At 47.9% G+C, this 25,834-nt stretch overlaps 1 protein-coding gene across 1 annotated transcript; it reads right to left on the bottom strand.

The window, feature by feature from the left end:
* Positions 1 to 841: 841 nt before the first annotated feature.
* Positions 842 to 24,064, bottom strand: LOC116913178 (L-gulonolactone oxidase). The gene is made up of 12 exons (XM_032917377.1): positions 23,969 to 24,064; positions 22,067 to 22,168; positions 19,151 to 19,276; positions 17,470 to 17,564; positions 15,919 to 16,009; positions 13,321 to 13,506; positions 9,831 to 9,938; positions 9,112 to 9,188; positions 4,872 to 5,021; positions 4,128 to 4,292; positions 2,271 to 2,361; positions 842 to 1,787 (listed from the first exon to the last, which is right to left on the bottom strand). Exons 1-12 carry the CDS (start codon positions 24,062 to 24,064, stop codon positions 1,659 to 1,661), a joined length of 1,416 nt encoding a protein of 471 aa, XP_032773268.1. The 3' UTR covers positions 842 to 1,658.
* Between the last annotated feature and the right edge of the window lie 1,770 nt (positions 24,065 to 25,834).

The raw sequence follows: 25,834 nt of genomic DNA, 5'->3' as shown, positions 1-25,834 counted from the left end.
GGAGATTTTCAATGCTTTGGGGTTTAGTTTGCTATTATCCCCCCTCAACACACCAAAGATTTATTGTGTATGTATGCATGCCTATGGGTTTGTGCACATAAGTGCAGACACTCAGAGTCTAGAAGAGATAGATAGAGCTTCAGTGGCTGTAAACCTTCTGATCCTGTGCTAGGAATCAAACACAGGTCCTCTACAAGAGTAACACATACTCTTACGCTCTGAGCCCTCTCTCCAGCCACACATTTACTCTTGTTAGCTGCACCAATCTGTTTCAGAGTGCCCTAGAGAAAAACAACAAATGGCTACATCTACAGCAAGGGATTCAGTGTTGGACTTAGGTACTTGTGATTTCACAAGACCCAGTCTGCAAGGCAGCCCGAAGGCTGCAAACTCTGGCTGGAGTCAGTATGGACTCTTGTGGCCCCAAAGCTTCTCCCAGTGGGCATGTCTAAACTTTTGGCTTGTCAACATGGCCCTGCTATCTACAAAAGTTCACACACAAGAAATAGGCAGTCGAGTTATAAAACTAATTTCAAAACTCTTCATATTTTAAGCATCTATACTTAACTGTTCGTTATTCTTGGTGCTAATAGTACTGTGTCATTGTGGTGGCTTTATTTGCCCTTCCTTAATGCAATGATATTGATCATCGATGCACTGATCATTCCCTAAGATGCAATGACATTGAACGTGTCTTTATGTGTTCACTGGCCTTGTTCATTTCTCTCTGCTGTAGAGAAATATCTATCCAAGTCCTTTGCCCCTATGCTGATCTGGCAATTCTGTTGGTAAGTACATTTTGTACTTTAACTCTCTATGAGATAAAGAATTAAAATATGAATTTCTCAAGGGCAGAAAAACATCTTCAGTGCCTTTTAATTCTTACAAAGTAGCTGGAACATCTTGGTTCTCCAAGGAACACTCCAGAAAGGCCACAAATCAAACTGAAATCATATTTGTGAAGAGGAAGAGGAGAACAATACCCAGGGAAAGCCAAGGACATGGTGGGATCCCCCTCCAAGAGTTGTCTCCAAGGAGAAGGGAGAGACACACAGGGATCAGCAACTGGTTAAGAGGTTGAAGCGAGTTCCACTCTAAACACCTCTGGAAGAGACACTGCGAGGGTCAGGCCATGGCAGTCAGAAGGCCAGGTCGGATCCGTTTGAATGGTGGCTTGCCCAGGACCAGCAGACATCTCTGGGCATCCGAAGGACCTTCAAGGGTAAGAGAGCAGAGCATGCTTCATGCTACCTCTGTGCCAAACTCTTGCCAAGGGATCCCTTCCTTCTGAAGAGGGATGGAGAACTGCAGGCCCCAGGAATCTCTCTATACCTGGTGGAGCCATAGAATCTAGGAAGGACCACATCCTTAGTCTGGACAGCTATGATGTATCAGGGATCCCCCTTCTCCTGAGAGGATTGCAGTTTATGTGTGACCCATGGAAATGCTAACAGGAATTTGAGTGAGAGGCCACTTCTTGCCTGGGTGTAAGGGAAATGATGCCGAAGGCAGAGAGGCCCCGCCCAGAGCCCAGCCTTTCTTTGTGGTCAGGAGGAGAGGTCAGTTCCCATTGTGCTTGTGAGACACTGCTCCGCTCCCCAGACCCCCGGGGGCAGCAGAAGTGTGAGGGGTCAGGGTGGTTTGTTTCCACTCCTGCTTTAGTAGAAGACTTTCTCCAGGTACGAATTCAAGAACATTCCAGTGGGGTCCAGCTTCTCACGGATGTCACAGAACTTGTGAAAGGTGGGGTACATTTCCTCAAAGTCCTTCCGGGTGCAATTGTGGGCCTGTGGAAGCAATCAGAAGCAGCGGGTTTTGTCCTCACAGAGCTAAGTTAAGCGAGGCTGCAGGCCTTGAGCCTGCACTGGCACTGCTCCGTACCACTCCACACAATCAGACTCTCAGACAAAGGTCTGGAAAGCAAAGCTAAAAGGCCTTGGAATGCATCCTGTGATACCAATGAGGGCCCAGCTCAGGTCCCACCACTACACGGGCCTTCACTTTCTATTTGTTAAGTGGGCACGCTGATGTCTACCTTATCCCGCTGCCAAGCTCCATAGGAAAATCGAATAAAAGGAAAGAAGTTTCTAGGAAGATTCCCAAGGGGTCTGGACTTCAGGAGCCAGAGTGCATGAGAGGCATATTCTGGTGCCCTTTCACTAGCAGGTTAAGAGGCTAGGATTCCTCAGAGTAACAGGAGGAGCGCGCCCTCTTGTGGACACAAGGCACACAGTTGGCTTTGGGTGTAGGGGAAATGTCTGAATGTTTACCTTTGCCCAGTGGGGTCTTCCTCCAAACTTCTTCATGATGGTCTCGTAGGCCAGCCAGTAGTCTAGCCGAGGCACGTCCTTTCCATAGGGCCTAGTGTAGAGAGGAAGAAGGTGGTTATCCGGCTCTGTCCCATGATGTGCTACCACTGTCTCAGGTGCCTTCTCTGACCTGCCCCTAATCTGGCAGGTGACTGGACATCAGGCTGGCTCCCTGCAGAAAAGCACAGCCAGGACAGGTGCCTGCTCACTGCGCATCCCCACGGGTTCCCCAAGACTTTGTCCCCTCTTGTATTCATCAGTTGGTACCTGGACATGACTGTGAGTTTAATCTTGGCTAAAGACTGACCCCTAGGGTAATGGAACTGAAAAATTCTCTTGCCCAGGCCATTGCTTTACACAGGTTCGCCACAACAGTATACAATAGTATACAACAGATGCAATGTATTGTACAGCCATGCAGCCTAGGAAGAGCAGGGGTGTGCAGAAGGGTGTGCCATCAAGATCTGTACAGGATGATGCTCATTGTGATAAAATTGCTAATGGTGTGTTTGGCAGAATAATTCCCCTCTGCAAGCAACTCATGACTGTCACACAATATACACATACACACTGTTCATTCATACAGTATTCATATAATATACACATAACACACAAATTCTCAAATAATAATTATATACAATACTTAATACGTAAATACAACACTCACACAATAGTTGCCCATCTAGTATTCACACACGATATGTATATATAATGCACACGAAATTTGCACAGCACCCACACATACTAATCACATACAGTCCTCACATATATCACACACATATAGTACTTTGGCCAGTGCCTTGGAATCCGCAGATGACTTCATTCATGTCTAGAAAGCAAGGCTGTGTAACCTAGTGAAGGTTTCCAGTCGGTCTCTTGCCTAGCTACTCAGCCTCAAAGCAACTGATCTCCAAAGATGACGTCATGCTAACATTTCAAACATGTTCAGATGCATCTGGTGGCAACTCTTACTTCTTCATTTGCATCGGAGGAGCGAGAAGCTGAGACATGCAGACAGCTGACACACGAGCCTCACCATAGCTACCCCTCTGTGAACGAGGTGACTAGTCTTTCAGAAAAATGTTTGTGGCTCTTTGAGCCCCCCCCCCAAGAAAACTGAATTCAGTTGTCCCTGGCTTTGCAAGGATTTGGGGCCTTACACATGGGGGAGGAATGCCCTAGAAGGATCAAGATGGCCACTTTTTTTTTTTTAAAGCCAGAGAAAGCCTGTGCCTCATGAAGCATGAATGGAGACTGGAGATGGGTTGGGTGGTAGATAAGGGATACATCTTAGCAAGAAACCAGAAAAGACTGACTCCTTCAGGTGACTCATGAAGGCTGAAAAGAGAGAAAAGAAGGCCAGCCACGGGCTTGGGTTCAGTCCCTGGGATTGACAAGCTAATGGACGCAGGCAGGGATCCAACATCAGGTATCCACCCCCTCTTCCACTGAACTTAAACTAGCCTTGGAACCCATGCCAACATAGCATGGCTTCCAGGCCAGCGGAGATGTCACTGGGGTGGGCACCTGAGCAAGAATACATTGCTCATTTCATTATATAATCCTCACAAATAGTAAATATTCCTCATTGGCATTAATTCACTATTGACACTAGAATATAGTGATGGAGCATAGCCTATAAGTGGTATATGTCACAAGATTCTACAGGAGGAAGCATTCTAAGAATTCAAAGGAGTGAGATGCTGTCCCTGGCTAAGGTCTGTAATCTCCCAATAGAGAAGGTGGCCTCAGAAAATGGCACTGGAAGGTTGGGAATCCCTTTGCTCCCTAAACTGCAACCCTGTGGTGAGCTTTTACCTGTACATAATGATGTTCATGTAGCAGCTGTCCCTCTGGAAGCAGGGGCTCAGCAGAATGTCATCACCTCGGGTGAAGCGCACCTCTACGGGGTAGTGGGCTACCACTTTGGGGTGGGCCTCCAGCATGGCCTTTAGCTCCAGTAGGGCCTCCTTGGTCTTCTCCCTGCCCTCAGCCCAGGAGAGACTTCAGAGTATGAAGGGACTACCCCAATCCTCCACCATGGGTTTATATAGGGCTCCTAGCCTCAAGGGAACTGAGCCTGGGATGCTCATGGCATCAGGGACTCCCAGCTCTAGAGGAACACATTTTTTCATGGTAGGTCTGGGGGAGTGCCCTATTTACCTGGGGGTGGCCCTATCTGGGGAAGGTCTTACCTGGGGATGGCCCTACCCAGGGATGGCTCTATCTGGGTTACGTCTTACTTGAGGATAGCCCTATCTGGGGAAGGTCTTATCTGAGGATAGCCCTATCTGAGGAAGGTCTTACCTGAGGATAGCCCTATCTGAGGAAGGTCTTACCTGGGGATGGCCCTATCTGGGGAAGGTCTTACCTGAGGATAGCCCTATCTGGGGAAGGTCTTACCTGGGGATGGCCCTACCCAGGGATGGCCCTATCTGGGTTACGTCTTACTTGAGGATAGCCCTATCTGGGGAAGGTCTTACCTGAGGATAGCCCTATCTGAGGAAGGTCTTACCTGGGGATGGCCCTATCTGGGGAACGTCTTACCGGGGGTGCTCCTACCTGGGGATGGCCCAGTCTTGAACATGCTGCTTGAAGCGACACTCGTAGGTGAAGATCTTGTGACTGAGGTTGCTATTCTCCTTCTTGCAGTTGAACAGCATCCAGAAGAAGAAGCGGTTGATCCAGCCCACGAGGCATGGCAGGTAGGTGCTGCCGGTGACAGGGAAGAGAGTTTAGGGGACCCAGCATTTACTGTGCCGGCTGCATGCAGGCGTGGAGTGAGTTCTTTTCGAACTAGGCCCTCACTCCTCACTCCTTGTCTCCTATCCAGGATGGGCCAGTGTGGTATTGGTCTAGGTAGGGACAGCCCTCCCACCCCCCACCCCATCCCACATCTCACTTTTTTTTACCAAAAGCCCTTAAGACTCTACGCAGTGTCTTGTCACTTCATGCTACACAGGAACACATGTCCATGTCTCAAGGCCTTACTGGCTAGCTAGGGCAAGGGTAAGTGGAATTTTAATTTGAGCAGGTGCCTGCCAGGTTTAGCTCCATAAAGAAACATGCCATTCACTCTCCTTCTGGGATGGTTTGTATATTCTTGGCCCGGGGAGTGGCACTATTAGAACGTGTGGCCTTTTTGGAGTAGGTGTGTCACTGTGGGTGTGGGCTTTAAGACCCTTATCCTTGATGCATGAAAGCCAGTATTCTGCTAGCAGCCTTCACTGAAGATGTAGAACTTTTAGCTCCTCCTGTACCATGCCTGCCTGGATGCCACCATGTTCCCACTTTGATGATAATGGACTGAACCTCTGAACCTGTAAGCCAGCCCCAATTAAATGTTATCTTTAAAAAGAGTTGCCTTGGTCACAGTGTCTGTTCATAGCAGTAAAACCCTAACTAAGATATCTTCTACATCCTTGATTCAATGCTTCCAAGAGTAAACAGCTAAATGGTCCAGTGTCCTGGGAGAGGGTCTTGGTTTAGACTCTTGTCCCTAGAAACCATGCTGGGAGCTCCCTGGGGAACTATGAAAAGAGCTCAGTGCTTCTTGGGACAAGACTCAGCTGCCTCCTCGCGTTTGGCTCTAAAATGTTCACCATGCCATTGTTTTAAAAATCTACACACACACACACACACACACACACACACACACACACACACACACACACACACGAGTACATCCATGAACGTACTTGCATACACACACATACACATAGAAACATGCATAGACGTACATACACACAGACACAGATGCAAATGCATAGGCATTTACATAAGCATGCAGAGACATTCATACACATGCATGTGCACACACACAAGTAGTCACAGGATTCTTTTTCTTTATGAAAACCATAGTTGTTCATTGTAGGCATACTGCAGAGTCAAAAACACAGGATTGCTCAGGGTAGTGCAGGATGGCCCCAACACCGGTGGTGCCTGCCTGGAAGGGACAAAGTCACATGCTATATATCCAACGGACATTCCTGTGTGCCCTCTGTGGCTGGGCCTCCAGGGCACGCGTCACAGCTGGGTCTGCCTGAGGCCCCAGAGCTGAGGGTCTCCCACTGTGACATCTCACTGATGACTCAAGGACCTGGAAAGGCTGGGGATCTACTCCAGGAGGTGATGGATGCAAAACTGTGCCTTTTGGGAACCTTGGTTGCAGGGAGTAAACAGGCTCTGGGGCTTAAATACCAAAGTGTATTGGGACTCTGGACCCTGGACCAAGTTGGTCACCAGGACGAAGAAAACTTTAGAGTCCCCCTTAGCTGACCTGGCTCTTAACATCTCCCACTGACGGCTCACAGAAATAAGGCTCCATATTAATGGTGGCTTTCTTGGCCTGGTTAAGGCATAGAGGAGGGGACAGTTGTGGGAGACTGGACACACAAGAACCAGTTGATGGTTCAATAAAAGTACACTGCCTGAAATATAAATTACACCTTAAAGAAGGTCTCATTTGCCATTGGTCAGAAGTAACAGAGTGGTTTTTATCATTTATAGTGGTAAACTTGACTGCTCGGTGAAAGGTAGAGGGGGGAGGGTGGGGGTGGAAGGCTTTGGACAGAGCTGGCTGCAGTGGGGCTGAGGATGGAGCCAGCATGGAACAGGAAAGAAGAGAATTAATGCAGCTGAGGATGGCCCAGTGGTCAGGCTGGACCAGAACCAACCAGCATTCCATCATGTCCCGCCTGGGCCTGTAGCCCCCAGGCAGAGCTTCCCCGAGACAGGAGACTTGGAGCATCAAGAGTGCAGAATGAGAGACGTGTGAAAAGCAAAGGGTGATAGCCTGCCTTACACACTATCCTCCTTCCAATGGTTGGGTGAAGGGCTTGAACCATCTCACCATATCCTGACACAGAAGCCATCACTGCCTTCTCTCCTCAGACAAGGAAGCCGGGGCATGGAGAGGTTACAAACTTGCCCGACAGCAAGCTCTATAGCTGGTCTGGAAAGCAATGAGGAAGGCTTCTGGGAGGGGAAATCCTTGTTCTCCATCTCCTTCCACTGGGAGGTCGGCCCAGAACAAAGTACCTGGCCGGCCACTCAAGGGTGTCCCCGTCAATGACAATGTCCCTCCACTTCCAACAGCATGCCATGGGTGCATCTACAGTCTCAGGACCACTGGGACACTCACTCTGACAGTGGCTACCAGGCCAGCCGCAGGTGCTCAGAGCCATTTAGTCTATGTCTGCTATTCATTCTTGGTTGACACTTTTACTCTCAGAGATAGCCAGTGATATGGTTTGGGTGTGGTGTTCCCCTCCAAAGCCCATGTGTTAAGAGCTTCACCCCAGAGACTAGTGAGATAGCTCAGGGATCTTTCTGGGTAGGAATGAAGGTCTAAGTTCAACTCTCCAGAACCCATGTAGAAAGAAAAAAAAAGCCAGGATAGCAGTGTTTGCCTGTAACCCTGTGCTGATAAGGTAGAGACAAATATATCCTGGGGCTTGTTGGCCAGAGTCTAGTCAAATTGATAAGCTCAGTGAGACCCTGTCTTAAAAACTTAGAGGAAAATGGATGCCTGGTGTTGACAGCACACATACAGGTATGTGCACACACACTCACACACATATATGCATGTGTATACACGCATGCACATTCACACATACATGCACACACATGTACATACACACACGTATACATATGTACAATGAACACATGCACATGTATACACACATACACACATGCACACACATGTACACGTGCACACACACAGAAATATATGTATGTACACACACACACACACAGAGGCTTAGTCTTTAGCAGGTGGTACTTGAAGTAGGACTTGGTTGGAGGAATTAGGTCACTGGTGGTGTGCCTCCAAATGTCTACCTATCCTCAGACATTTCCTGTCTCTCTGCTCCCTTCTCACTGTGAGGTGATCAGTTCCTCACCACTGTGCCCTCACTGTCATGGGTCTCTGCCTCCATCCCATAGCAGAGACATCAATGATTGTGGACTGGAACCTCTGAGCTCATGAACCAAAATATCCCTTTCTCCCTTTAAAATGACTTTCTCATGTGTTTTGTCACAGCAATATAAACGAGTCCATCTACATGTCCACCAAATGACCCATCCACCAAACGACCCATCCACTAAACCATCCACCCACCAAACCACCCATCCACCCATCCCCCCACCAAACCAATCCACTAAAACACCCACCCACCAAACCACCCATCCACCAAACCACCCACCCACCAAACCACCCATCCACCAAACCACCCACCCACCAAACCACCCATCCACCAAACCACCCATCCACCAACCACTCACCCACCAAACCACCCATCCACCAAACCACCCATCCACTAAACCACTCACCCACCAAACCACCCATCCACCAAACCACCCACCCACCAAACCACCCATCCACCAAACCACTCATCCACCAAACCACTCACCCACCAAACCACCCATCCACCAAACCACTCATCCACCAAACAGCAACCCATCAAATCACGCATCCACCAAACCACTCATCCACTTTTCTTTCCTCTACTCCTGACTCCTGGGGACTTACCCACACCCACACCCACGCACACATTCCCCTTGACTCTCCCAGTCCACTGGCTCACAGCCCCTGGGCTGCCTTATTAAAAATACTCCTTCAAACCCTTCTAATGATTTTCCTCGCTCTTAGAATGACCCCAAGCTCTTCAGGTGATTCTAACATGCAGTGAGGGATAGACCCAGGAGACAGACCCAATTGCAGGTGTAAAGGCAGGACACTTCTGATGGCCTGCATCCTCCACGGCACAGAGAAGGGACAGAGGCACTGTGACATTCCTACCTGATCCAGAGCAAGAACTCCAGTAGGTAGAACCCGATGGCATAGTCCCAAAACCAGTTAGATGCAGAGGAGGGGGCCTGGGAAGGATAATGCATCATGAGTTAGATACCAGGGGCTCAACTGCATTCTGACTTGTTTATGATAATGTCTGAGTAGAAGAAATGTCCCAGGAGTGACTTCACATTAGATGAGGAGGGAGAAAAGTGAGATGACCCACCTATCGGGACAGTTTGAAGACTTATTTCTGCATGGTGGATATAATTTCCACCATGTGGGTTTGAGGAACTGAACTTAGGTCATCGAGGTTGGCAGTAAATCCCCTTTCCAGGTGAGCTATGTTTCTGGCCTGCATTTACTTGTCACAAGACAAAGATGTCATCTGTCCCTCCTTCTGAGATCCTGTGGTCTAGATGTCCATCAGCCACCCTTCACAAACCCTACAAAGTCATTCTACACCTTTCTCAGGCTTCCCAGCGCTGCGACCCCTTAATACAGTTCCTCATGTTGTGGTGACCCCCAACTATAAAATTATTTCTGCTGCTGTGTCAAAACTGTAATCGTGTGGACAATTCCATGTCCCTGGCCATCAGTACAACAAATGTCAGCTACTCTGGGATGGGTGGTGTGTTTGGGATGCAGTGAGGATGGAGACTGTGTGCTAGTGACTGGCAGCCCCCTGCTCCAGCATGCTGGCAAGGTTGAGACCACACTGCAGCTACCTTGTTGGTGTGGTCTTGGTAGATGATGCTGACGTTCTCCGTGTGAGGAAACCAGAGGAAGCGGAAGTACTCAGACCTCTTCAGGTGGCTGTCCAGGTTGTCAAGGACCTGGTACAAGAGGGAAGGGAAGCAGGAGAGTGATGTTGACTGCCAACCTAATTTAACACCTAGGTTAGTGAAGCCTGCCTGGGTGGGTCTGTGGGCATGTCTCCAGAGACCATGACATCATGAGGCCTCTGACCGAATCAGCAAGCCAATCTCTTGATGGACTCATACTGTGAAGGCATTGTTGGAAGTGGTAGTAGGTCAAAGGTAGGGCACAGTTGAAGGAAGCAGGTAATTTGCCCTGGCCCCTCCCTGTACTTCCTTTCTTCTGTTTCCTGCTCTGTCTCCCGAGTTCTCCCATGATGGGCAGAATGTCCTGAAACCGTGAACTCAAAGAAACCCTTTCTCCTTTAGGGAGAGGCTGTTAGTCTCAGGAAGAAGTCAGGAAAGCCTGGAAGTCAAGGCTTAGTTGTGCCTTGGCTTGTTTCTAATAGGAGAAAATATTTAAGTTGCCTTAATATTACCCAATAGCATGGTCTAGGTCTTAAAATATGCTGGGTGTTAAAATTGCTCATGTACTTTTTGACTTCCCCAAGTAGTTTAGATGAGTGACTTCTTATCCTAGCTTAAAGAATTATAATGGTGTGGAGAAACTGGGGTCAATGTCAGCAGCAAGTGGGATTGTTATAAAGATCAAATGAGATATGACCACAAAGTACTTAAAATGGTACCAGGCGGTGCCCTTCATGACACTGAATGGTTGCCGAATGGAACCATTAGGAAGACAGCCCTCTCCCATCCAGGCTCACAGACTGTCTTGTACGGAATGTGATGGTCTGACTTCTTGGGGGTCATGCAAGAAGAACAGCAAACAGCTTTAGGATTCATGGAACTCGGCCCACCAGTCAGTACAACCACAATGGGTGTGCCTCAGAGAGGTAGGGTGCTGAGGACTTAGAGCTGTTTCACTCTGCTTGTTGCCTCCCCCCCGCCCCCACACCCGAGTCATCATGTCCTTCCTAATCGATGAGTTGTATGAAAATTCTAAGGGGGTCTCTGGTCCCTCCTGGGCAGTGTCCTTGGCACCTACAATAACAGTGATCGGTCTTTTTCCAGCATGGCTGCTGCAGTAGGTTTATGATTGATTCACCACCCCCAGAGAGAACTTAGAGATGGAGATGTTAGTGATGTCCACCACCCCTAAAAAGAATTTGGAGATGTGGATGGTTAGTAAAGTTAGGTTAAGATGTGTTTGCTAGTGGCTTTGATGCAGAAAATCTTAGGGAACAACTTGAAATTCAGAAAGTCACTTTCCATAGTTGAGCCAGGGATTTTTTTGAAGTTAGGGGCACAGGAACAATGGCAGCCTGACCAGCTCTGAAAGGCCTCTCTTGCTAAAGATGGGCTGGTAAACAAGGTTGTTGTGGATAACTTCTTTTTTTTTCTTCTCCATCTTTATTAAATTGGGTATTTCTTATTTACATTTCAATTGTTATTACCTTTCCCAGTTTCCAGGCAAACATCCCCCGTGAATAACTTCTTGTACCCATTTTTGCCCTCAGTTTCCTGATATAATTTAATGAAAAAATTGTTACTGAGTAGGTGAGCACCCTGATGATTTACAGTAGATATGACTAATTGGTTTTCACATAAAAGCTTGGATTTGCGATTCTTTTAAGATTTTTAAAAGTTTAGTTTTTAAGATAAATAATAAAATAATCGATCCTTTCTTTGTACCCATAGATTGCAGCCTGCCAGTAGGAGAAACTGGCTGAGAAAACCCCCTTGCTTGCTTACACTTTGTTAATATATAACAAGTTGCTTAGTTACGAATGTACGTGGGTTCTTAGGAATAACTTGTTTTTCTTTTTCCTTTCTGCTTGTAACATGTAAAAAGGTTTATTCATGGGAGGAAATTGGGAAACGTGTCTTTTTCTTACATTTAGTCATTATAATCATTCACTAGAAGAAAAATAGAATATAATCACATTGTAATTTTTATGCGACTTGAAATTTTTTTTTCTGGTATATATAAGCCATTGGAGAAAAAAAATAAAGTTATTGGAGCTTTGCTCTATCCACCAAATATGTGTATGTATGTATATATTGTTGGTAAAATGGTTGGAGCTTGTTGAAGCTCACTTCATCTACCAAGTGTGTGAATGTGTGTGTGCCTGCTTTACTCCCCTCCCTGGATCGCTGAGCACATTATCTATTGGAGCTGGTCTTTGACACTGATTTGTGTGCATCTGTTGATATGTGCATATGTATATTTGTGCTTCTGTATGATCACGTATAGGTACATGTACATTTCACACGCAAGGGTGCATGGGCATGCCTACGTGTGCATCAGTATGTATATAGTGCAACATGCGTGCATTTGTGTGCATGTTGGAGTTGGGGAGACAGCCTAAAATGAAACTCTAATAGACCTAAGACTTGTCTGTAATTGACTTCAGTGCTACTGAATTAGGTCAAAGGAGATGGAACAGGCAGGAGTCAGGAGACAACCCATCCACCCAGATCCGGTTCTCTAGTGGAAACATGGGAGCTAAAGCCTTCTTTGGCAGGAAGAATCAAACCTTTTATCTGTTGATCAAAAGCTCCAGCTTGAGCATCAGTATGTTGTCAGGAAGACAAAAGACTGAATAGTGCAGTGTGCAAGATCACCTCTTTCTGATGGAACATGGTCCTAGCTGCCCATCCCTTCCGAGACTATGATGACCCTTCCTCCTTAATCTATAAGACCTCCTTTACAGCTGTCTTCATGGAGGCCAGCAGTGACCTCCTGAGATGGATATGACCTGGGTAATGACCTCTGGTACCCATTACCTATTGTTTTGGGAACACCACTCTCTCCTCCCCATCTTCATTCCTGCCTAGCTAACCCCTCTGTTTGCCTTGAGGCCTCTCTGTGTTCTCTTGACATCCAAATGCCCTGTCTTCAAAGGCCCATTTCTTTTACAAAAGCCCACCATTTGGGGGTAATGGAGTGGGAGATCAATTGCCTAGGGAGTTGAAGATTTAAGTTTAAGGAAAACTCTGCCAGTTTTCCTAAAAATGTGTTCCTATTTAGAGATTAGGACCAGACCTAAGCCTGTTGGTGCCTTCCATGGTAAGGGAGTCCTGGCACATTCTTTACCAGACAGGTGGGAGTCAATGCCCTAAGAGCAGCCAATCCACACTTTTCCTGAAGCAGTTCTCTACCCAAGCTCTTCCACACGCACATGTCAGTAAGCTCTGAGATGTTCTGGGTTTTACAGCCCACCAGGGTTCTGACCACAGTCTCTCTTGGGCCAAGGAAGGTCTGGTGAAGTAAGATCTATGCCCCTGATCCCCACCCCCTCAGGGCACCAGAGGTCTGTGGTAACTGAGGGCTGGGGTCCTTTGTCAGGATCTCTATTTGTTTTCTGAGGCTGGTCCATGGAGAGCCAAACATGACTACCTCTTTGAGGGTCGAAGGGAAGGATGTCTCCTGAAGGTGAAACTGTGGCACACACTGCAGGGTGACGGTGAGGATGATGCCCAGGCAACCCAGGTGCACCCGTGCAGCTTGGAACACATCTGCATTTCTTGACTCAGAACATTCCAGAACTTCTCCATCAGCTGTCATCAGGGTCAGGGCCACCACCTAGCCGTGGAGAGGTGTCACACTTTAGAGCCCGTTCAGTCATCACCCCACTTTCTGGCTTGTCCTTACGATAGAAGCCAGATAACATCTACCACCAGGGACCACCATGGCCAACCACACAGCTTCCTAACCAGGTCTACCTAGAGGGCATTTTGGGAATGGGGGGTAGTGGTGGGGAAGAATGGGTGAGAGGAGAACCACATCTGGCATCAGCTCTTCGTAGAGCAGAATCCATGGTCTTGTGATGTCCAATGGGGATGCTGCTGGTTCGGCATGTCCTCCCTCATTCTCTGACCTCACAGTCAAGAAGCAGCTAGCCTCCTCTGCCTGAAGATGCTTTGAGGGCACAGATCCCCAGGGAAGATGCCTGACAAGGCAAAGTGAGTAAACGTGTGCCCTGAGATGGGACAGTGGATGGAGTAGGGTTCCAACAGCCTTCCCCATGTGTAGTCTTCGCCATCCCACACCCCAGGAAATCCTGGCTAGCCTCATCTAACCAGAAACGTAGGGTTTCTGAGTGTATTGAGGTGCTCGGTTGCAAGGGTACCCACTTACAGAAGGGCTCTCTCTCATGACTGTTGAAGACTAGCTACCTGCTAATTTGGATGGAAATTGCTTCTGACATGGGCAGTTGGTGGTTGGTTGCTCAGGGAGAGAGGGCAGCTACAGCTGAACTAATCCTGATTAACAGTGACCAGAGAGCAGAGAGGAGGAACTGACAGAAATGGGACACTGTGGTCAGCTGTGGTGAGAGGGTGATTGTTCCGGAAGCCTGGACCCTACTGAAGATTCAGGATCTTGAAAGATAGCTTGCCTGTGAGACGCTTCATAGGCAGCTAAAGGCCTGTGAAGGGCGGGCGCTGTATTAACTGCTCATGTGACCTTGACAGATGATCGTAGATGAATGGAGTGTGAAGCCTGTGATTAGCCTCCTGCTGTAAGCTGATTTGAAAGCTGTCCACCCCTTTTCACTTTGCTTCTGCAGTTCGCCTGAATCTGAAATGTCTCCCCAAGGTACTTGTGTTGGTTGTCAGCAGATGGGTCTGGGGGAAGCCATTAGCTCACAACACACCTAACACCTGACCTATGGGTGGACTATAATTTGATGGAGGTTGTGAAAAATCAAGATTTGGGATCTAACTGGAATAAATATACTTTTGGGGACATGCCCCGGAAAGACCTCTCATGTCTGTGGTCCTTTCCTGGCTGCTATGTGGTAAGTGGCTTTGCTGGAAGAAATGTCTTCTTCCAAAACCTCTTAAACCATGAGTAAAAATATACTTTTCCTTTTTGAAGCTGATTTCCTCAGACATTTTGTTACAGGGCCAAAAAATGGTCACTATAATTGTCACCCGGATGCCTGTAACAGAATAAGCCCTCCCCTGCATTTCTAGGCCTGCTCAATGGGGAGTCCAAAGAAAAGTAACCAATAAATCCTATGTGCATTTTTTTTTCTTTTCTTTTTTTTCCGGAGCTGGGGACCGAACCCAGGGCCTTGCGCTTGCTAGGCAAGCACTCTACCACTGAGCTAAATCCCCAACCCCCCTATGTGCATTTTTATGGGTGGCCAATTTAATTTTATTCCCTGATGACCAGTGTGTAGCAACTGACATGACCAGCTGAACATCAGTCCTAGACAGTGGGAAGAGCTGGGTTCTCATATCTTAGGGGTACTGTTAGGTTCTCTCTATCCCCAGTTAGCACTGGGCCCCTTGGGCAGTAAGCACAGCTTTGAGATGGCAAAAGCCATGAAGGCCTCCAAGTTACCAGTGCCAACTGCCAGTGCCAGGCTGTTCCTCATGAAGGTGCTTCTGAATTGCCATGTGGCCAGAAGCCATTTAATGAGTGCTAATTTGTGACCTTAACTCTTTATGTTCTCTCCCTGTGGATTGGGCTGAAATTCTTCATTTTATCTGAGGATTTTGACAGCAATGCATCCAGAAGCTAAGGGAGTCTACTGGTGTGTGCACATACCCAAGGAGTGGGATATAGGTTAAGATTCAGGCATTGAATCTTCAAATTAGTACTCTTAAACAGTTCCTCAAACTGGATTCTCATGGAACAAAGTTTAAGATGTGATTTTTGTTGAAGGACATGTAGACTCTGCTACAGATTGCCCCTATGACTTCTCCAGGCTCTGCCTCCTCTGCTACTTGGGGGTTGTCCCATCTCCCACCTGGTTTCTGGTTATAACTTCCAATGGAGTTGAACCTGCCTACTCCTTGCCTTGTGCTGTCTATAAGGATATGTAGACGTGGGGATGATGGTGTCCCTTGGAATGGCTAAAGCATTGATAAACCTGGGGCTCCTTCAGGCCTGATAAGGTTTAGGGTAGGAAGTGGTATTTCTGGGGGCATCTATCTGAGGCCTCTATGGAGTTGTACCTACCCAACATGAACATAGGAGACTCACCTGAGTGGCCAGGATGCCGTGCTTGATCCCTGTGTTATGTGTTCCGGATCCAATGACACCAGCAACTGTCACATCAGACACTGCTCCCAGACTGGGCTCAGCAGATGGAGCAAGAGGGACATCACATATCAGTTAGGCTTCTCAGGACAATGGGAACCAAAGGTGACATAGGTGCTCCTAGGGGCAAAAGGTTCTCTTTCTGTCTGAGAATTCCCCTTTACCTTTGATGGCTTAGCTTGTGATGTGCCCATGTCTTTTGGTCCCTGTTTTCTGATCTCCATGGACCATCAGATTAGCTGGTTGGGACATGGGCAAGTTTGCAGGGAGGCCTATATGTTTAATCTTTGAGGTTTCTACAACTTAACAGCCTCCCCCACCCCCCACTCCCCTACCTTTTTTCTCTCTACCAAAGGCATCTTCTCCAAACACAGCCACATGGTCTGGCTGAAATTCCTCTGCTCCCAAGCCACCAAGACTCATGGTACTGTCCTGGTTCTAAACACACAAATATCCCAGCACAGGTCTGTAGGTGACCCTCCCTGAGCTAGAAGAGAGGGAGGGAGGGAGGGAGGGAGGGAGGGAGAGAGAGAAGAGAGAGAGAGAGAGAGAGAGAGAGAGAGAGAGAGAGAGTGAGCAGTCACCTGTCCCACTTGGACAGCTTCCTCAGGGCCCTAGGAGAAAGCTAAGCTCCTTAGACTGGGGACCAACCCCAGAATGAATAATGTTGAACTTGGGGTCCTCTGAAACCTTTCAGTACACTCAACCTGTCACTGAGGTTGAACCTGTTTCCTGCTTGGTGCTGGTCAGTGTCTGTATCCACCTGCCCCCTGCTGGAGCTCCATGAAGGTGGGGTTTTGTTTGTCTTTGCCTTCTCCAGAGCCTGAGCAAGGTCTATACATGTCATTCTCATCTTCGGAGAGGTAGGGACAATGGTCCTCATAGTGAAGAATTGTGGGGCCTATGCTAGGCAGGCTGAGGCAGGCCAAGCACCTACACTCAAACCATAGAATTCCAGAGTTAACTCCAGCAGCAGTGAGATTTCTACACCCAGGTTCAAACATCAGGTAGCACTTTCTTCTGGGTAAAATCCAGACGGAGTCACCTCGTTAGCTGCCCTTGACTGCTTTGTGGATGGTAGACCCTAGCACTAAGGTGGGCAATGACAAATGCACTTGGATGGAGGGTCAAGAAAATCATCGCAGGAAGGACCACCTTGCTCTTCCACCCCATACGGAGCTGTTTTTGCTTATGTTCCTGTGTCAGGCTCTGGAGATGTATATTACCCAGTACAAGCTGAGTCCTTTTGGAAAGACTCTGTCCTTAAAATTGTCTCATCCTGGATCAAGACCACTGCTTATAACTCTGTTAAACTTGGCTCTGTTTCCCCCTTAATCCATGGGGCATGACAAGGAAGGCAACCTGAGTAGGAAAGGCAGAGCTCTGAAGAAGGGATGCATACCAAGAAGTGTGACGGTCCTTGAGAGTATAGCACAGAGCAAGGAGGGAAGAGGTGGCTGCTTCCCCAGGTGGGACTGGCGGAGGGACTCTTACTTGGACATGGCCAGGCCATGCTCATCCAGCTGTGGGTGCAGGTCAGCCAGGAGGATACCGGCTTCCACTGTTACCTGCTTCTTCTCCTTGTCCACCTGGAAGAGTCAGCACAGGCTGGGAAGAGGCCACAGCTGGGTCCTTGCTTCCCAGCCACCCCTCTCTGGGATGTGAGTACAGCTATATCAGTCCATGGACAGCCTGAGGTACTTTTCAGTCTAGAGGGGGAACAGAGAGCCCAGGGATGCAGGGATGTTGCAGGGGTTGGGGGATGGGAGTGGGGGAGGGGATTTGTTTTGAAATGGAGTTTGAGTATGTAGCCCAGACTAGCCTCAAATGCACAATCCCTTCTGCATCCACCTTCCAAGTGGAGGGGTTACAGAAGTGTGTCTCAGCTCCTTGGTTACTGTCTCATCAAGTCAGTTCTTTAGTACTGTAAATGGAACCCGGGTCTTCTCACCTACTGGGCAAACCTCTCTACTGAGCCCTTCAGAATATTCCATGCAATATCTCTTTTCCCAGGGGAAGGAAATGAGAGTCAGAGAAAGTAAACAGCTTTGCCCAGGGACACTTGGGCTAGGATGGGGACTGGGTCACACCCACGCTTCTGCACCCTATCCACACTGGGAGAGTGGGATAGACTCTGTTGCCACACGGCCTGGCCTTGCTATTTGGAGGAGATTCTCTGCCTGCTCTCACCCTCAAGACCTGAGCAAAGGCTATGAACTGGGAAGGGAGGAGACATGTCTAAGCACAACTTTCTGCTGGGTGTCTGTGTTGAATACAGATACTGTACCCTGAGATCTGACCTCAGCACAGGGGCTACGCCAAGGTCCAAGGTCATGTAAACAGAGAAGTCAGTGGCAAAGCTGAGACCAGAAGCCACATCCACCTGAGTACAAAGCACTAGTTCACTCAGCCACCTGGGGCACAGAGCTTGGAAAATCAATTGCCAGAGCCCAGTCCTCACTAATTAGCTATCAGAGTTAATTACTGCCATGACCGATGTTTGCTAAGAAGCAGTCTGTCAGTTTGAGTAAACACCGGCACAGTAGAGCAACCTAGGTATTGCTAGTTGGCTGCGGGGAGGGGAGAGCATTCTATGTAACTCAGCTTAGGGGAGCCAGCCCCTGAAGGTGAGGGCTGGAGTCCTAAGCACACATCTCAGGGTTCCTGAGTTCCTGGTAGGCAAGCGGGTGCTGGCTGAACTGCATGAATAGTATTCCAATAGGAAGCTAGTGGCAATCCTGAGTCTGGGGCCAGCTTTGCTGTTGTTTGCTGTGTGACCACAGGCAAGTCACTGCCTGTCTCTGATCTTCATTTCCCTATTTGTAAGCCTAGGTCAGTGCCACTTTGGGTTCTGCTGGATTAGTTTACTCTTTGGGAGCCTATCTCTCCATAACTCTTTAAATGAGGAGGAATGGAAGCTACAGCAGGAGATTGGGGACATCCTCTCTGTGGCCCCAGTGGATCAGGTAGACTTGACAAGTGGCCTGGGAAATCCAAATCAGGTGACAGTTGTTCAGGAGGAAGGCCAGGGATCAGGGTGTCACCCTGAGGACACAGAAAAGGGAGAAGCTGAGGACTGAGGCAAAGGTTGGAGATTTCATGCATGGATTCTGGGACATAGACTGAATCTCTTCAACTTGGGAATGAGCTGGGAGGGCACTAGGGGCCCCAGTACCTGGAGAACCCGGTTCATCTTGCCCATGTGGATCATGAAACCATCAGTGCAGGCAATGTCTGAAGGCGAGTGGCCACCACCCACCACCTTCACTTTCTTCTTCTGCTCCCGGGCCAGGGCCAGCACCTGCCATGACAATACCAGTAAGGTCCTGCTCAGAGAGCAAGCCAGGGGGCTTTCAGGGCCTGGGGTAGTCTGCAGAGATTGTTGGGGGAGGAGGCAGTGCCTTTGGCATTAGTGGACCCTGCCTGACACTAGAAAGAGAGCCAGAGAGATGGGGTGCGAGGTAAGTGAGGTAAGCTAGGACAGAGTCACTGTTAGTTTGCAGCTCTTGCCCCTCTTCCCTCTATAGCCCCAGGCTGGCTGGCTGGCTGGCTTTCTTTTTTTCTTTCTTTCTAAAGATTTATTATATGTAAGTACACTGTAGCTGTTCAGACACACCAGAAGAGGGCATTGGATCTCATTACAGATGGTTGTGAGCCACCCTGTGGTTGCTGGGATTTGAACTCAGGACCTCTGGAAGAGTAGCCAGTACTCTTACCCACTGAGTCATCTCTCCAGCCCCGGGCATCCTTTCTATTTGGTTCTGGTGTTTTGAGCCAAGGTCTTGATATGTAGCCCAGTCCGTTCCCTAGTTAGTGGTCTTCTTGCCTCCCTAATGCTGGAATCTGAGCCTCCATATGAGCTAGTTTGAAAGCCCTTCTCTTTTGAGACTCACGTAGCCCAGGCTGGCCTCAGATTCACCAAGTAGCCTAGGTTGGCCTTGAACTCCTGATCTTTCTGCCTCCTAAGTGCTGGGATTACAGTGTATATCACCACACCAGTGTGTGCAGTGTTAGGGATGGAACCCAGGCCTTTTGTGCATGATAAGCAAGCACTCTCCTGACTGAGCTGTATCTCCAACCCCAGCTTAAAGGTTTTGAAAAGACAAGCCCTACTGCACTCCTTGACCATACAAAACCTTCTAACGCCATCCTAGTGATGAAGGATAAACCCCCAAGTGCCTCATCTTGACTGCAAGAAGTCTTACTCTACCCCCACACTGCAGTAAAGGCTCCTAGAGGACAGGAAGCATGGCTGGGACCCATCCGAGGGCTGGCTCAGGTAGACTGTGTCTGGAGATAGTTGGCAGAAAACATGTGGATCCACGACGTTGCCTCAAGGAATCCACTTCCTTTCCCCCTCGTGTCAAGCACCCTCATCCAGGTACCTCGGGACGCAGTTTACAAGTGTATCACAAAGTGTTCCATTGGCAATGCTGGCTGCACCGCCTGCTCCCCACACAGTACACTTTTCTCTGAGCTAAGCAAGACATTGTGTCCTGCCACAATCCTGGTGCTGCTTGGTTACACAATTATTATTATTTTTTTAATCTTCAGTGTATTCTGCTGGTTCTCTATGGAAACACTATGCCTTACCGTGCTAGTACCACAAGGTCCCATGGGCTGCCAGTGAGAGATAGAGTTTTAAATTAGCTCAAAACTCAGCAACAGGATCTGACTCAGGAAGACAGTTATAAATGCAGGAGGACTGGTACAGACTCACTGACCCGCCACATGTCACCGGACCTGAGTAAATGAGTAACGGGTTCTGGTCTGCCCCTGTGATGTTTGTTCAAGCCCCCATTGTGCCCTACAGATAATGTTCCAGCCATTGTGTCCTGCAGATAGTATTCCAGGAAACCGGGGCCGAAGCCTAACCAGATGTGTTTCAGATGCAGATGCCTCGTCAACTCTGACAAACATTTACCCTAAAGGACAGGAATCAAGATCTGTTCTCAGAAAAATGAGGGCTTGACCTTTCCCCGATTTAAACCCTAGAGTCTTAAGAACAATCCTGTGACTTTGAGAGTTTCTCCTTGTGACATTTCTGGTATTTCCTTTTGACTTCCCCTCATCTCCTGGGGCTTGTGATTTCTTCCTTTAAATAGCCCTTCTCCCAGCCACTCGGGGTCAACACTCTGTCTCCTGCATGGGATATGTGTCAGCCCGGAGATCTCCGTAATAAACCTTGCCTTTGTGTATTACATCAAGATGGTCTCTCGTGTGTCTAGGGTCCACGACATCCCAAGACTTGAGTAAGGGTCTCCCTTCGGGGATCTTTCACCAGCACATCCCAGAAAGTGTACGGTAGCGCTACCAGAAGCACACTCCTGGCTCCTTCCCTTATCCACTCATAGCCCCAGCTCCATTAAAGCCACTTTGCCTTCCAGCTTCTCACCTACTCCTGATGCTTCTTTCTTGTCTCTTAGGGTATAGTCCTCAGTCTCTACACTCACGATTTCCTTCCCCAGAAGCTCTGATTCTTCTCAGATGTAAGCATGAGTATGTCTGTGCATGTGTCCATAAACGTTCATGCATCTATGTAGATGTGCACGAGTCTGTGTACATATGTGTGTGCATAGGCCTATGTGAGCAAGTGCACAGGATTTAAGTGTGTGTGTGTGTGTGTGTGTGTGTGTGTGTGCATAGATGTGTATTTGCACAGGTATCTGTGCACTGTGGCCTATCAATGCACCTGTGCATAGGTATATGTGCATGTGTGAATGTATATGCATATATACATGGGTGCGTACATGGGTGTGTCTGTGCATAGGTCTGCAGGCATGTATGTCTATGCATCTGCATGTGCACAAACATGCATAGATATGTGCACAAGTGTGTGTGCATGGAGTTTATTGCAGAGGTTGGAGAGGTGAGTGCAGACATGGCTGCCCCTGGCATACAGCTGAACAGGCTTGGAGTGAGCATAGAACATTACAGCAGGCTGCTGAGCAGACCTGGAGCTGGGGAAAGCAGGAAGAAGTGCTTTGCATTTACCTGACCAGGCCAGCAGAAAGCCCCACATCCGGCCTCTTCCAGAGCCAGGGCTGTGGCTGCAGGCTGGGCAGGCCATGCGGTGTTCATGGACACCTACCTCTCTGACCTCCTCCACGGAGGTGGGCTGGTAGTACACCTCTGGACTGCAGCCATAGGTCTTTGCCCAGTTTTGGAACTGGACCCCTTTGTACCCATGGACCTGTACCAGGAAGAAAACCAGGTCTCAGCAGGCGAGCAGTCACTGTCCTCACTGTATGTCACAACGCCAACCCCACACCCCATAGTCACAAAGTCATAGTGGCTCTCTTTGACCACTAGAATTCTTAGGTCAGGGCCACTAGAAGATCAAACAGGACCGGCTGCTGTGAAACTGGCAGGCCACACCCTGCCTCCTAATGTTATCTTTGATCAGTCCTGGTCAGACTGAAGGGAATTCTGCCCGTTCTGAGGCCAAAGGGATAGAGGGGATCAAAGATAAGCATGAATCCTGATAAGCCAGGGCTCAGGTCAATCGCTGCGCCAGGTACATTGTTGATGGCTCAGCAGATAAGCCCAGTAGGGCGGTCTGAGAAAGAGCTGGAGGAAACAGCCCTGCAGGCAAGGGCTGGGGTCTGGCTTCCCAGGCAGGAAGGGGTTTCTCTTAGTATTAATATTTATTAATTAATATTTATTAATATTTATTGAGCAAAATATTCAGAGCTGCAGCTCTGCAACATTATAGCCCATTCAAGGTGGATGAAAATCTCTGTTAATTATTTTAGAAGCAGGGGTACAGTGCCTGGGCATCAGCATTGTTTCTCCTGTGCACCACTGTATAGCCAGCCAGACACCGTGGGTCTTCTGTGTGTCCTATCTTATTAGAGCTTTTTTTTTTTTTTTTTTTTTTTTTTTTTTTTTTTTGGTTCTTTTTTTAATTAATGTCACGAATCAGAAGACATTAGCCTTTCTTTCAGCTCCCAAAGTTAAGGCTTGGAGCAGTAAGGGTCTGCCCCAAGCTTTCACAGAAGCCCAATGAAGGTGTTAAGAGTTCAGCCTGGGCCTTCTTCTTTTATACCTCTTCTAACACCCCAATGGTTCCCCAAGTTCATTTGGGGGAACCCCTATGGTCCCTCCGATGGCCCCAGCTTTGGCCTGACTTTACCCTCCCACATTTGGCCCACAGGTTCAGCCTGGACACAGCTGACTGTATACACTGGCGGTCTCACGGACCCCTAGCATTCCTACCATGATTCCAGTGATCAGGAGGATCAGACGACTTGACTTGAAGCTTTCCCACGGAAAGTCGGACAAAGCCCTGGGTGGCAGGTGCAGTGGTCAGGCAACCTCAGCTCCGGGTTACCTCAGCCAGAACAGGACTGGGTGTTTAGCCACCCATACTAAGGCATTGGGACAAAGGCAGGAAAACAGTGTCGAACAGGCTCCTCCCCCTGCAAGACCCAGGCAATCCCTGTAAACAGGAGCTGGGTCCCGCCCCCTGCCCTCTGTCTGTGAGCACCAAGGAAGCTTGAAAAATGGAGGTCCAACAGCAGCTGCTGTGCTTCTGAAACCCATTGCTGGGGCTCTGAGCCCAGCCTTGGGAGTCCAGAGCTAAAGCCCTATTTTCAGGCTCAGAACTAGGCTAGCTGCCTACGTGTCTGGCTTTGGGACAGTCTGCCTCATCGGCCTTAAAAGGTTGACTCTTCTTAGTCCTTTGATACACAGCATTTTGTACAATTATTGAGAAACTTGTTAAGATCCAAAGGAGCAAAATATTCAGAGCTGCAGCTCTGCAACATTATAGCCCATTCAAGGTGGATGAAAATCTCTGTTAATTATTTTAGAAGCAGGGGTACAGTGATGTATCGACTGGACGAGAGAGAGAGAGAGAGAGAGAGAGAGAGAGAGAGAGAGAGAGAGAGAGAGAATATTTTTCGCTACACTTCTTGGCAGGTCTTGGCAGGGTACGGGACACCAGTGGCTCAGGCTTCCCTGAGCCACAGAGCCACTTTGAGGCTCTCACGCTCCTGAGCGATCTGCCCTCTAGCTTGCAGCGTCTTTTGAGCACCAGATCTAGTGCTTGCAGCGCTCCAAGGAATGACTGGTGGAACTCCACCATCACAACATGCACTAACTTTTCCTTTTTTGTTTTGCTTGATTTTTGTTTAAATGTTTTTGCTTTTCCTCCATAGAGGGAATAACTCAATATTGAAGGTCCCTTTATGGGAAAAATTTCCCCCTCTAATATGGAGACTAACTCAATATCAATGGTTCCTTCACAGGGGGAAAAGTTAAAGCAAGTCCGAGTTCTAGTACAGAAACAATTGCAATCAGGGCATGAAGCATTAAGGTGTTTAAACTTCCAGAGGTATTAACCACTCATTCTGTAGAGTGTGTTCTTTTCTGCTGCGTGTCTAATCAATGCTTAAATAAATGCTTAACCTTGACTGAAAGTTTTAGGTCACACCACCGGATGTTCTCTTATCTGTTTACCATAGCCCAGGATTTGGCTCTGCTCTTTAAGTTGCTTTTTGGAAACTTTTAGTTAAATTCTACAAGAAACGAACTGTCTAAAGTGGGGGTGGGGGCCAGTTATCAGTTTATTAAATAGCACAGCTGTTGCGGCGGTAACTCACAGAAATAGTCCCTCACTGGTAAGAGCATATAGAAATTATTGTGCCATTAAATAAAACACAGATCTGTTATTTGCTTCACACTGGTTATAATTGGCAGGTTGCATTAGTGTGTCAGTATAGATAATAATCCAAAATATTCCCTCCTAAGATTTTTAAAGATACCCCAGGGGTATTGCCTAAAATTACATCTAAAACATCCTATTGATGTTTGATTTTAAAATGTAGCAGAGATTGTTTTTAATGTTTTTATAGAAAGGACAAGGAGCGTATATTCTCTATACAAATTCCACGTGGTCTCCAAAGAGGTGCCCATGCCAGATGCTACAACTCTGAAGTCCCAGCTTGCTATACGGTCAGGCAGCTTGTACTAGATGTTTCTCAGCTATTGGATGTTTTAACTGACTCTGCTGTTTATTTAAATGCGGATGGCAGTTTACTGGGTGGGTTAAAAAGGATCAGTTTTCCCATCATGATGGATCCCCAGTTTGCACACATTCACTCAAAATGGGTATCCTAAGGAAGATGGAGGCCCAACGGTAACTCACCTCACACACAGAATTAGCATGGAGGGTAGAGGTGCACTGAGAATGGAAATTAACCCAACAAGAGAAAAAGAATTGTGTGGAGGATTGTGAACGTAGAAAGGATGGAGCGGAAGGAAATCCCTGGAAGGAGGTGCTCAAGGATGGAGTCCAGGGACACAAAGTTGGAATGGAGCAGACAATGGGAGTAGTTTGGAGATAGACATGGAGAGGAGACAAAAATAGAAAAAAGGCCTAATAGGCTTCTTCGGCTCCGTTTCCTTGCAACTAATTAATTGATTAATCAATCGATCCAATCATATTGAAACATGTCAGTAATACTAAACTGCTGGCATTCCTGTCTCTAGAAAACACTAGCCAGAGAAATCTGCCTGGGAGGAAAGTCAGGGACAGCTGTGGCTATTGTTGGTAAAAGGCAGCACCTGGAATATTTCTTAGTCCCAAGGAACCTGCTGTTTATTTACTTTTTAAAATAGTTTTGCAGTTACTTCTATCTATCGTCTCTAGCACATACTGTTTCTGCAGGTCAACTCTGACCTTCCAGCCACACACCTGAAGTCTGTTTTGTTTTTTTTTACCTTTTACTCTGGGCATTCCTATCAGTTTCTGTATCCTCAGGCCTCTTTGAAACTCCTTGGGCTCTACTAGGGCCTTTTTAGCCCTCCATAGCCATAATAGACTAAGTATATGTGTATTTATACAGATACAGAT

Source organism: Rattus rattus, chromosome 12 (assembly GCF_011064425.1).
Source record: "Rattus rattus isolate New Zealand chromosome 12, Rrattus_CSIRO_v1, whole genome shotgun sequence".
NCBI classification, from domain to species: domain Eukaryota; kingdom Metazoa; phylum Chordata; class Mammalia; order Rodentia; family Muridae; genus Rattus; species Rattus rattus.
Note: the sequence above shows the minus strand (reverse complement) of the source record. Positions and strands in the feature narration are given on the sequence as shown.

Excerpts from the sequence above, each read along its gene's own strand:
- LOC116913178 (XM_032917377.1), bottom strand. The coding sequence starts at position 24,064 with ATGGTGGAGTTCCACCAGTCATTCCTTGGAGCGCTGCAAGCACTAGAT. Across the intron at positions 19,277-22,066 it reads CCGTGGAGGAGGTCAGAGAG|GTGCTGGCCCTGGCCCGGGA; the intron begins GTAGGTGTCCAT and ends TTGTCATGGCAG. Across the intron at positions 17,565-19,150 it reads AGATGAACCGGGTTCTCCAG|GTGGACAAGGAGAAGAAGCA; the intron begins GTACTGGGGCCC and ends TGACTCTTCCAG.